The 11,556-nt window shown below is 54.7% G+C and overlaps 2 protein-coding genes across 5 annotated transcripts; one reads left to right on the forward strand and one right to left on the reverse strand.

The window, feature by feature from the left end:
* Nucleotides 1-303: 303 nt before the first annotated feature.
* Nucleotides 304-1,625, forward strand: LOC123948060 (histone H2AX). Its single transcript, XM_046014507.1, has one exon. The coding sequence runs from the start codon at nt 388-390 to the stop codon at nt 817-819; it is 432 nt and encodes a 143-aa protein (XP_045870463.1). The 5' UTR covers nt 304-387; the 3' UTR covers nt 820-1,625.
* A 327-nt stretch (nt 1,626-1,952) lies between these two features.
* On the reverse strand, nt 1,953-11,513 carry HMBS (hydroxymethylbilane synthase). Of its 4 annotated transcripts, none has more exons than XM_046014506.1 (14): nt 11,288-11,513; nt 7,530-7,583; nt 7,107-7,179; nt 6,501-6,550; nt 5,726-5,781; nt 5,287-5,364; nt 4,999-5,076; nt 4,814-4,889; nt 3,656-3,769; nt 3,369-3,407; nt 3,004-3,123; nt 2,710-2,763; nt 2,484-2,570; nt 1,953-2,385 (listed from the first exon to the last, which is right to left on the reverse strand). In XM_046014506.1, exons 2-14 carry the CDS (start codon nt 7,563-7,565, stop codon nt 2,212-2,214), a joined length of 1,035 nt encoding a protein of 344 aa, XP_045870462.1. In that variant the 5' UTR covers nt 7,566-7,583; nt 11,288-11,513; the 3' UTR covers nt 1,953-2,211. The 4 variants fall into 4 exon arrangements, with proteins under 4 accessions (XP_045870462.1, XP_045870460.1, XP_045870458.1 ...); XM_046014504.1 differs by lacking the exon at nt 11,288-11,513 and adding an exon at nt 9,795-10,368 and having other exon boundaries at nt 1,953-2,382; XM_046014502.1 differs by lacking the exon at nt 11,288-11,513 and adding an exon at nt 9,795-10,109.
* Between the last annotated feature and the right edge of the window lie 43 nt (nt 11,514-11,556).

Below are 11,556 nucleotides of genomic sequence, written 5' to 3' on the forward strand. Positions count from 1 at the left end.
GACTCCACCCTCTTTGTCTTCCGGTTCTGGGCTCCAGCTGTAGCGTTTAAATCTGGCGCCCTTCACGTGGATTGGCTCGCTCAGGGAGGGGTTGGCCGGCTGCGTGCTACCACTCCTCCTCGCCTTTTTCCCCGGGCAAAAGGTTTTCAAATTGGGCCAATCGGCGGGCGCGCTCCCTCAGCCGTGGCGCGTCACGGAAGGGTTAACTGCAGCCAACCGGAGGCGGGTATTCGAGAAAAGAGCCAATCAGGAGGGCGCGGAGGTGTGCCCTGGGGGCTTATAAGGGCGGCCTCTGGGCGCGCGCGGCAGCAGTTGGACTGCGGCGGGCGGCAGTTCGTTGGTCCTGTTCGAGTCGTCTCTCTTCACCGCTCTTCTACCTCGCGCAGCATGTCGGGCCGCGGCAAGACCGGCGGCAAGGCCCGCGCCAAGGCCAAATCGCGCTCGTCGCGCGCCGGCCTCCAGTTTCCAGTGGGTCGCGTGCACCGGCTGCTGCGGAAGGGCCACTACGCCGAGCGGGTCGGCGCCGGTGCGCCGGTGTACCTGGCGGCGGTGCTCGAGTACCTCACCGCGGAGATCTTGGAGCTGGCGGGCAACGCGGCCCGCGACAACAAGAAGACGCGGATCATCCCCCGCCACCTGCAGCTGGCCATCCGCAACGACGAGGAGCTCAACAAGCTACTGGGCGGCGTGACGATCGCCCAGGGAGGCGTCCTGCCCAACATCCAGGCCGTGCTGCTGCCCAAGAAGACCAGCGCCACCGTGGGGCCGAAAGCGCCCGCGGGCGGCAAGAAGGCCACCCAGGCCTCTCAGGAGTACTGAGGGGCGCCCGCGCCGCAGCCGGCCCCTCTATGCCACCACAAAGGCCCTTTTAAGGGCCACCACCGCCCTCACGGAAAGAGCTGAGCCACGTCGGGCTCGGGGCGGGCGGCCGCGGCGCTCGGCTCCCCCTCCCGCGTCGCCGCCGCCGCCCGGCCCGCCCCTCCCCCGCGCGGGCCCGCCGGTTCTCGCGCCCGCTGCGGCCAGGCCGGGGGGCGGCCCGGCTCGCCTGGCGCAGAGGCCCGAGCGCCGCCGCCGGGAGAGGGCCGGGGGCGCGCAGCTGCCCGCCGCGGCGCCCGTGACTCAGCCGCCCGGGCTCCGGAACCGCCGATGGGCCGCAGGGAGGCCGCGGCGCCTCCTGGAGGAGCCGCTCGCCGCTCTGACGCAGGGCTGAGGTGCGCGCCGGGGCCGGGACTCTACAGACGCGGCCGGGAAGAACCGTTCACTGTTGGCCCCGGCGCCCCCCACCGTCTGCACCCGCGGGCCGGACGCTTTGGGGACCGCCGCCTGGGCCTCGGCGGGGGAGGGGCGGAGGCCCGGGTGTGGGGACCGCAGGAGGTGTGCGCGCGCCCGCGGTGACCGCAGCCGGACCCTCGGGCCCCGCCGCTCGCCCCACTTTCCTTCGGGCCACTACTCCGCGGGCCACGAACCTCCGTACCAGCACTGGCCCGTTCGTCCGCGTCTGCACTGAGCCTCCGATTGCTTCGGAACTGGAATCTTGCAGCTACAACCCACCCAAGACTAGGACCTTACTGTATTGGGGAGTTTCAGATGGACTAATTTTGTTTATTAAAGGATTTTTTTTTTTTTTTAAACGCAGTGTCTGTTGTCATTCTTTAAGAGTTGTAGCACTGACGACTTTGTAGACTCCTATCCTGAGGTGGTGGGGGGCGGGGGGGCGGGGACTCCCTGATACATGGCCCACCTATTGGACGTCCATATGAGCTAGCTGGAGAGGGGCTAGTCCTAGGTTTCTCCGATCACCACTTTCATGGGAGACCATTTGTTGTTTGAAATGAGAACTGTGGCAGGAACAAAGAACATTCCAGGAGAACTTTGCACAGAGGTCCCAGCCTCTGAAGAGTACAGGCTTTGTGTCTGTCCTTATCTTTCCTGCAACCCCACCAAAAACAAAGTCACCTTGAGAGCTGGTTTATTAGTTGAGTTGGTTACATTCGAAGGCCGTGGCTTGAACTTTTTCTCTAAAGAGATGAAACCCCCACCTACTGTGGAGGCAAGGCACCCCCCACAGCGCCAAGGTGAGGCAAGTCTCTGACCTTGCAGTTCAATCCCCTGGGGTAATAACTCCCCAGGTAGCAGTGAGGATGGGGCACTGAGGGCTGGGAGGTAGGCACTGAACAACAGCGACCCAGGCACCTGTGTCCCACAAACCAGTTAGTGGGCATCATTAAGCTGCCGAGCAACATCCAGTATGTTCTTGGCTCCTTTGTTCAGCAACAAACTGGCCAGGCTGATGCCCAGGTTCTCAGCAGCCAGCTGGGCTTCTCGTGGAATGTTCCGGGCAGTGATCCCCACCAGCTGCGGATCATCCTCGGGGCCATCTTCCTGCTAGGTGAGGGAAGGAGGTGGGATGTGGTCAGCAGGAAAGAGGAGGTAACAGGCAGGTCTGTTTTCTCCCCCTCTCCCTCACCCTCCAGCTTTGGCACCTGGGCAGTGACCCGGATGGTGGCCTGCATGGTCTCTTGCATGCTATCTGAGCCGTCTAGACTCCAGACTCCTCCGGTCAGGTACAGCTGGCAAAGAAAACAGGTTACCTCAGCATATTCTGAGAGAGAACTATTAGAAACCCGGGCTCTTGCAGGCAACTCGAGATGCACAGAACGAGTCACGGTGCTCCCTTACCAGGCTTCCCTCCCACCTTCCCCTGCGTACTTGCCCATCCTTCATAGCCGTATGCACCGCCACGGGCACACTGCAACCTCCTTCCTGCAATGAGAAGTTCTCTGTGTGAGATAGGGACACAACAGCACCACGAGGCCAGAGCCGTCAGAGAGAGACCTCAGAAGACGTAACTGAGACAGAGGCAGGGGCCCAGACTTGGGTCCTGTCCATACATTCAAGAATGAGTTACCACTCGATAAAGAGCATTAATATGAGAAATCTCCCCCTCAACTATTCCCAACTCCTCAAGTCCCCACCCCTCCACCGGTGGAACATGGACCCTACCAGGTGCCTCAGGAAGGCTCGCTCGGCAATGCAGCGAAGCAGAGTCTCCGGGTCATGCAACACACCCACCAGATCCAGCATGTCCTGGTCCTTGGCTCGGACTTCCACGCCCAGGGCCCCCTGATGGAGAAACAGCCCAAGATATCAGGTCTAATCTTTCCCCAACCAATGGAGGTGAGGACAGGAACCAGCCCGCCTCTAACTGCTCCCCGCCGTCCCTTTCAGCCCAGAAGCCTCCCAAGACCTGCCCCTCCCTAGAAATGTTCATGCCGGGAGAAGCAGCTGCAGAAGGTTATGAGACCAGCTTTTTGGTTGACAGCAGAAGAAAGGGCACATCAACACATGGCTTCCCTGGTCACACATACCTGACCCACAGCATACATGCATTCCTCTGGGTGTAGGATCTGCAGGGGCAGAATAGGCAGTCAGAAGGGTGGAGATGGGGGTGGCTAAAAGCAGACAGGAGTGAGAGGGGGTTTCCCTACCACACAGAAAGCCTAAATAGGCAAAAGGGGGACTCTGACATTTGATCCCCAATCTTCACAGCCTGGGACCCATGTCCAGCTTATACTGTTAGAGGCAGGGTGTTCAGAAAGAGAACACAGGCAGGAAAAGGAAGATCAACTGGGGATGGAACAGGGACAGCCCCTACCTGCCCCACCCGGTGCTGCCAGCCCATGCGCTGTAGGCCAGCGGCGGCCAGGATGATGGCACTGAAATCCTGCAGCTCGTCCAGCTTCCGCAGCCGAGTGTTGAGGTTTCCCCGCTGTGGGGAGATGCTAAGGACCACAAGCACTGGGCAGTCCTGAGCCTCACACCGCTCCCCCTACCTGAGTCTCTCTATAGCTAACATCTCTCCTTTGGTCTTCTGCTTACTGATTACAGCTAACATTTACTTCATTACACTTGAACTACACACCAGACACTGATAAAGTCCTTTATAGGGACTCCCTGGGTGGCTCAGTTCATTAAGCGTCTGCCGTCGGCTCAGATCATAATCCCAGGGTTCTGGGATGGAGTCCTGAAATGGGCTCCTTGCTCAGTTTCTCCCTCTCTCTGCTGCTCCCCCTGCTTGTGTGTGCGTTCTCTCTCTCTCTGGCAAATAAATAAAATAAAAATAAATATATATAAAATAAATAAAAAGAAATAAAAAGAAAGTGCTTCACCTACTCCTATTTAATTTTCACAACCCAGTGAGGTAGGTATTCTAATTATTTCCATTTTACAGATGAGGAAAATGATATAGAGAAGTTAACGAACTTGACAAGGTTATAAGACCTCTGAGAAGCATTCCCTGACCCCCAAGTCTGTTATAGATGTTCCAGCTAGAAGCTTCCAGAGAATTCCCTACTTTGGGCATGGGAGTGCTTAACACATACTATTTTGAAAATTAGCTTTATAAAACACTTGATATGCTTAGAATATCAAAATACAGTAGAATATGAAATAAAAGGGAAGCACCCTCCCCCACTTCCCAAGTAATCACTGTTCTGTACCACTCTGTATTATCAATCCTCATTTGTCGTCAGAACAAAAATGTAAAACTCTATAAGCAAGGACGTTGGTCTTGCTCACCATTGTCCCCAGTGCCAGGCACTGGCCTGGGGCTAAGAAAATATGAGAGAATTATGAATGGATGGATGGATGGATGGATGGGTAGATGGATGATAGGGCAGACACTGGAGAACAGATACTCCATTGGCCTGTGCCCACTTCCTCTGGAAGCTCCTTTTGCTCTCATGACTGCCTGGGTCCTCTGGACCCAGCCTTCCTCCTTGACTACTGGCCCCTCCCCCCTTGGAAAGGATACAATGCTCTTGAACTCCAGGTGTGGGAACTTTCTCTGCAGCTGGGCCGCTCTCCGCAGGGAGCTGGTTCCCACCACACTGCTCAGAGGGTTTAAAATGAGATTTCACCCGAGATTTCCTCCTCTTCCTCCCAGCCCTCCCCCATCTGTGCATGTCCCACCAGGATGCCTATCCAGGCCCCACTCACCTCTTCTCTGGCAAGGTCTCTAGGGTTTTCCCAACAAATTTTGGGTGAAAGACAACAGCATCATAAGGGTTCTCCCGCCTGGAGACAGGGAAAGTCAAAGAATGAGGACGAGATCTCAGTGCAGGTCACTTCCAGGCTCTCTCCATAACCAACTAACTGGCATGTTCTCAATTTCCTGCCATGCCTGACACTCCTCAGTCCTAGAGGCACAGGGCAGAGTCTCAAAGGGAAAAGCAGAGGTTAACATGATGCCTCCCCCCACCCCATGCCCGACTTCACGGTTCTTACTTGCAGATGGCCCCGATGGTAAAGCCAGGAGGAAGCACGGTGGGCAGGTCCTTCAGGGAGTGAACGACCAGGTCCACTCTAGAGAGATGGAAGAGGGGAGGCAAGGAGAAGGGATCCCAGCAGCAGGCTCCCACCCCCTCCTCCACCTATGCCCGCCTCTACTTTAGTGGTGTGCTTAGAGCAGATCAGGAAGCGGGCCTGCCCAAGACCTCAGGACCTTGAGCCCTGCACCCTCCCTTCTATCCCCCTTCCCCAGTCAATCCTGCCTTCCAGGCAGCCAGATGGCTCAGAACCAGGACACTCCCCTTTTCTGAGGCCTGAGAAACCCACGAGCCTCCCTCTAGCCTATCCAAAGGTTGAAGCTCCATAGTCTAGCTGATATCCAGGTCTGATGTGCACAGGGGTCCTAGCAAGAGACTAAGAACTGTCTTTCACTTACTCATTCTTCTCCAGCGCATGTTCCAGCTCCTTGGTAAACAGGCTCTTCTCTCCAATCTGCCAGTCAAAAAAGAGCCTGAGAGGAGAGCCTGGGTGGCTCAGTCGGTTAAGTGGCTGCCTTCAGCTCAGGTCATGATCCCGGGGTCCTGGGATCGAGCCCCATGTTTGGCTCTCTGCTCAGGGAGGGAGTCTGCTTCTCCCTCTCCCTCTGCCCCTCCCACCCACTGTGCTCCCTCCCTCCCAGCTTTCTTTCTTTCAATTAAATAAATAAATCCTGGGGTGCCTGGGTGGCTCAGTGGGTTAAAGCCTCTGCCTTCCGCTCAGGTCATGACCCCGGGGTCCTGGGATCGATCCCCGCATCAGGTTCTCTGCTGCTCAGCAGAGAGCCTGCTTCCTCCTCTCTCTCTGCCTGCCTCTCTGCCTACTTGTGATCTCTATCTGTCAAATAAATAAATAAAGTCTTTAAAAAAAAAATAAAAAATAAGGGGCGCTTGGGTAGCTCAGTCGGTTAAGCCTCTATCTTCCACTTGGATCATGATTTTGGGGTCCTGGGACTGAGTGCTGCCTCAGGCTCCCTGCTTCTCCCTCTCCCTCTGCCCTTCCCTTGTGCGCACGCTCTCTTTCTCTCACACTCTCTCAAATAAATAAATAAAATATTTAAAAACAATAATTAAAAAATAAAAAAAGAAAGAAAGAAAAAAGAAAGAGCCCCAGAGTGAATCTCTTTTGGGGAAGGAAAGAGGAGGGAGGGAAAAGGATTGGGGGGAATATGTTACCTTAGAGAGCGCAGTATCAAGAATCTTGTCCCCTGTGGTGGACATAGCAACTGAGGAGAGAACCAACCAGAAGCTCACTGATCAGTATTTCCTGAGCCCAGCACTGTGGATGCAGAGGCACACATACCTCAACCCCTGCCCTCTAGGAATGTAATGAGCTAGCAGCAGGACTAGACACCCCAACAGAAAGACCCAAAGCAGAGGTGTTAAACGCCAGGCTGGTCTAGCAAGTCAGAGTTGGAAGTGTTCAGAGGAGGAAGTGGCCCTCCAAACTGGGGACAGCCAAGAATTCTCGGAGGCGGGGCGCCTGTGTGGCTCAGTGGGTTAAGTGTCTGCCTTCAGCTCGGGTCATGATCCTGGGGTCCTGGGATGGAGACTCGCATCAGGCTCCTTGCTCCGGGGCCTGCTCCTCCCCCTCCCTCTGCCTGCTGCTCCCTCTGCTTGTGCTCTCTGTCTCTCTGTCAAATAAATAAATAAAATCTTAAAAAAAAAAAAAATACTCAAAGGCAGTGGGATGAAGCTTTGAGCCTAGGCCAGAAATGTTTGCCTCTCCGGGGCAGAAGGGCTTCCTTCCCATTAGCTTCCACTCCTGTCCAGAAAACTCACCGATTTCGAACTGCAGACCTGGGTAGAAGGCTTTCAGCATTGCCACCACACTGTCTGTCTGTATGCGAGCCAGCTGGGGGCAAACATTCCGATTAGTCCTGTCCTTCCCTGCCACGACCCCAGAGCTCACACCCTCACTGGGTGAGGGACATACTGAAGGAGCCGGAATTCAGAGAGGGGTTTGAATGCCTACTTGGGAAGGCGAGGGGTCTGGTCTGGAAGCTCTCTGTACCCCGACAGCTTACCCAGACCCTCTCTCCACAGAATGCAATATGCCATTCTCCATGGGATTTAACACCCAGTCACCCCATTTATCTTCCATTTCCGAGGTCCTGGGAATTAACCCTCTGGGCCCCCCAGCTTGTGATACCGCCAGCACAGAACTCTTCCCACCAACTTCCTCCGCCCGGTAACTGTACTAACCTGGCTCTTTCGGGTACCCACACGAATCACTCTCATCTTTGGGCCGTTTTCTTCCTGCAGAAAAAAAAATCCCCAAGTTGCAGTCCCTTCTGTTCCTTGTGTTCGTCAACACCTTGTCCAAGAACCACAATCACGGGCCTGGAAGCAAAGGACCTCAGCCCCTGGCCTGCGGCCTGCTGAGCCTTGGTGTGGGGAAATATTCTGACACTGGTCCCTTTACCTTCCTCAGAACCTTCTGCCCTCCTCACGGATTCAGAGAAACAGAGACCTGAGGAAAGCGCCAGCAGGACCCACGGTTGCTGTTGCTTTAATAACTGGACACTGAGCCCTGAGGCCCATCCTGGCTAAGCCAGGGAGTGCTGCACACAGCCAGGTGGGTAAAGAGATAAGGCCCATCAGCCCCACCACAGGGAGGGAGGCTCCCGCAGAGGACAGGGGCAGGGCGGCCTGCAGAGGACAGGGGCAGGGCAGCTGGGGCCGCCAAGACTGTGCGCTGAGTCACTGAGGACATGTTCGGTATCCACAGCACAGCAGGCACGGGTGTGTTGCTGCCGTGATGGGAACAGCTAGCCCACAGCTGCCACACCACGGATTCCCTAATCCGGCTGGAACACAACAGAAAGGATTGGGGTCAACAGATCTTACTGAGAGTCCTGCTCAGCCTCTTGGCAGGCTGACCTTGAGCACATCGTCTCCTCAGTATCTGTTTATCTATAAAATGAAGAGGTTTGGACCCTAGTATTTTCTGCCTCAGATGTTCTACGAGACTTAAAAGGCTAAGCTGCCTAACGTCCATTCACCTCGAGTGCGGCCTCTGGTCGCACCAACCGGAAATATTGGAACGTCGCTGACCAATCTAGGAACTCAAAGGGACACACCTCTTCTTCCTGCCAAGGCACCTGTGACAAAGGTGTCCAGTGCCATGCAGGCAGAACTGCGTGCCTCAGTCTGAGGTCCTGTCTCTTTCTAGATCAGAGAGTAGCCACTATACATAATGTCAACTTTCCCTATTCTGAGATCGTCATCCCATGGAGGTGCTTTGCAGGCAAGCCTCTGGGCCCTCTGTTGTTGGAGGATGTGACAGCTGGCTGCTCCTGGACCCTAGTCTACAGCATTGCTATCAGTTCTCCCATAAATAAACCCTATGGACCCTGAGCCAGTCAGGCTAGGCCTGAAATGTTAAACATGGCCCCTAAAATTCTGGGCCACTGGGAGCCCACAGAAAGTAATCTAAGGTCCCAGAAACTGCTAGATTGAAATAATCCCTTAACTGCATCAATTCTGCATGGCATATTTTATTCCATTAAACAATATTTATTAAACTTGTATATGCTGGAACTATTACTTTTAATCTTCATGAAAACTCTATCAGCTAGACAGGGCAGGTGTCTCGGGGACCATGTTACAGGAGCAACTGAGAAGTGAAATGACTTGCCCAGAGTCACACAGCTAATAATGGGAAAAGAGCTGGAGCCAGAATCCAGATTTTCCTACTCCTAGTCCAGTGCTCAAGAAAGTCCGTAATGGCAAAAAATCCCTCTCCTCCCCAGCAGGCTGCACGTCGGGAGATAAGCAGCAGCCCCAGCTCTTTCTTATCTCAGACTGGCAGTGGCCTCCACAGGCTTTAGTTTCATCTACGCAAGCCCAGAGGTCCTGCTGCGAGCTAGGGAGAAGACTCAAGGGTGCCGGCCCCACCCACCACAGTAACCCAAAGGTGTGTCTCAGCTGGGGACCTTGAGAGTAGGCTGGGGCTGGGTGACCGCTAAAAGAGAAAAAAGGGAGAAGGCGCACTTCCAAGATGTTTGTGTGCAGTTGGGGGACTTGCGGGTACGCTCTCCTCTCGGGATCCAAACTGGAACAGATTCCCAAGGTGGCCGAATCCCGCTTCGGCCCTGTCTCGTTCTGAAAGGGTCCCAGGAATAGCACCTCGTTTGGTGGAGAAGAACTTTCCTAGGCTGGGTCATTAAATCTAGGGCCGTGGATGCCAGGTACGGCGGAACTCCACCCAGATGCCCGCTGGGATGGGGGTTTCGTTCCAGACGAGCCTTCCATTCTTAACCCCGCCCCCAGCGCTCACCCAGTTCCCCTGTCCTTCCTAAGGGCAACCCAGCTACTGGCCCTTTAAAAACTGTTTCGACCAAAGAAAAAAAAAATGACGGATAGTCGCTCCGACCAATAGACGACGGAGGGTGGCAACCTGGAGCCAATCGTTGGGCCGCCAGTCCGGAACGCCGAAGTTGCGAGAGTCCCCGGCTCAGTACTCACCGCCGTCGCGGCCCCGTTGCCGTTGCCAGACATGGCTGTGCTCGGGAGGTAGGTTCGGAGGGGTGCCGCCGAGGTCCCCCGGGAGCCGGGGGAGCCGGAGGGCCCGGCCAGCGGGCAGCGGGTGCACGCGGGTCCGAGCTTCTCCTGCAGCCTCAGACTCAGGGCTCTGCGTCACTTCCGGCACCCGCCCTCAGCCGGGAGGACCACCCTCGGGGCGGGAATTAGAACGGTTGCGACAGAGACGACTTTACCCACCTGTTACCGCCTCTGCTCTGTCAGGCTGGTGGGGACGGTGGGTTCCCGTCCCCTCCACCCCCTTCCTACCTTGAGACCCGGGCCTCACTGTTCATTTCTTTTACATACACCTCATTTTGAATCAAGAATGCTGATGGTCAGTGACTTAGATTTGCTCCCCAGATTCACCCACAGAGCTAACTGTGCAGCCCCACCGACCACCACCCAAAGGGATAGTCAAGCCAAAGTGAGCCCTGCCTGAAAGAAGAGTATTAACCCTAAAATGCTGCGTTGGAAGTAACGCATCCTTGAGCCCCGTCCACGCCCCTTCGGTTGGATTAGACACCTCCAAACAAGAGGGTGCTCCAGAAAATTGGCCCCCAGAATGCTACAGCTTTCTTTCCTAGCTGTGGCACAACCAATGAGTGCAGTTTACGTGGTTCTCCCCTGGTTCCGTTAAAACTTAGCTCCGCTACAACCCCAAAGTAGGCTAAACATTCCTACTTTGTAATTGAGGAAACTGGTTCAGAGATCAAAGGTCATGCCTAAAGACAAGTAACTGAAGAGGGAGTGCTAACACATGATTAATGTTAGTGGGAAAGGGCGTGTTAGGAAAAGTGCTTTATTTGGTAACAGTATTAATAACCATGTACCAAGCACCCGTGGGCTAACCACTATCAAAAGAACTGGACACCCGTTTGCTCCTTTGGCCTTCGTAACAGCTGTACGAGGAAGGTATTCTCATTCCTGATGTACAGATGAAGAAACTGAGGCTCAAAGGACATAAGAGATGACCTAAATCAAACTAGGATTCAAACTTGGGTCAGCTGACCCAAAGTCTCCATTTTTAGCCACGATAAATATAGTGTACTCTACCTCTTCTGAATACTACCCAAAGCACAATGTCCAAGGTTACTTTCTTGGGCTAAGCAGCCCCATAGGAGCAGTTTTCCTTTTAAAAAAATGTTTTAAGTAGGCTCCATGCTGGGCTTGGAGCACAATGCAGGGCTTGAACTCACAACCCTGAAATCAAGATCTGAGCCAAAACCAAGAGTTGGATGCTTAACCAACTGAGCCACTCAGGTGCCCCAGAGCAATTTTCTGACAGGCACTGTAACGCAAATTATAGGCAGACACCTAGCAACACAAACTTCAGCTGGCAACTTTGAAGAGGTTGGAAATAAATGTTTTAGTCAAGGGCAAAGGGCTCTTTATCCTGCTTATCATCTGGTACTAAATCCAGCAAGACACCAACCTACCGCTGGGAAGGCAGGCCTCAACTCCAGGATCCCCACCAGAGTCTGCTTCCTGCTTGAATCTGTGTTTGACACGAGAGCCACAGAGACCAGCCAGGCTGCAGAGCAGATGCTGTTTTGGGGGCCTTGGTCCAGGCTGCTCTTGGAGCAGAGAGGTATCAGGTCATTTGCAGAGGTTCCTAAATCAAAGTCTACAGGTGCCACAGGCTCCACCCACTACTGGAATGAGGTTTTGTCCAACACGGTCTTCAAGGGAACTGTGCAGGAAAGGA

Source organism: Meles meles, chromosome 8 (genome assembly GCF_922984935.1).
Source record: "Meles meles chromosome 8, mMelMel3.1 paternal haplotype, whole genome shotgun sequence".
Taxonomy (NCBI): Eukaryota; Metazoa; Chordata; class Mammalia; order Carnivora; family Mustelidae; genus Meles; species Meles meles.

Coding starts and splice junctions, on each gene's coding strand:
- LOC123948060 (XM_046014507.1), top strand. CDS start 388: ATGTCGGGCCGCGGCAAGACCGGCGGCAAGGCCCGCGCCAAGGCCAAA.
- HMBS (XM_046014502.1), bottom strand. CDS start 9,827: ATGTCTGGCAACGGCAACGGGGCCGCGACGGCG. Junction 7,584..9,794: donor GCAACGGGGCCGCGACGGCG/GTGAGTACTGAG, acceptor TTTTTTCTGCAG/GAAGAAAACGGCCCAAAGAT. Junction 2,386..2,483: donor CCATCCGGGTCACTGCCCAG/GTGCCAAAGCTG, acceptor TCCCTCACCTAG/CAGGAAGATGGCCCCGAGGA.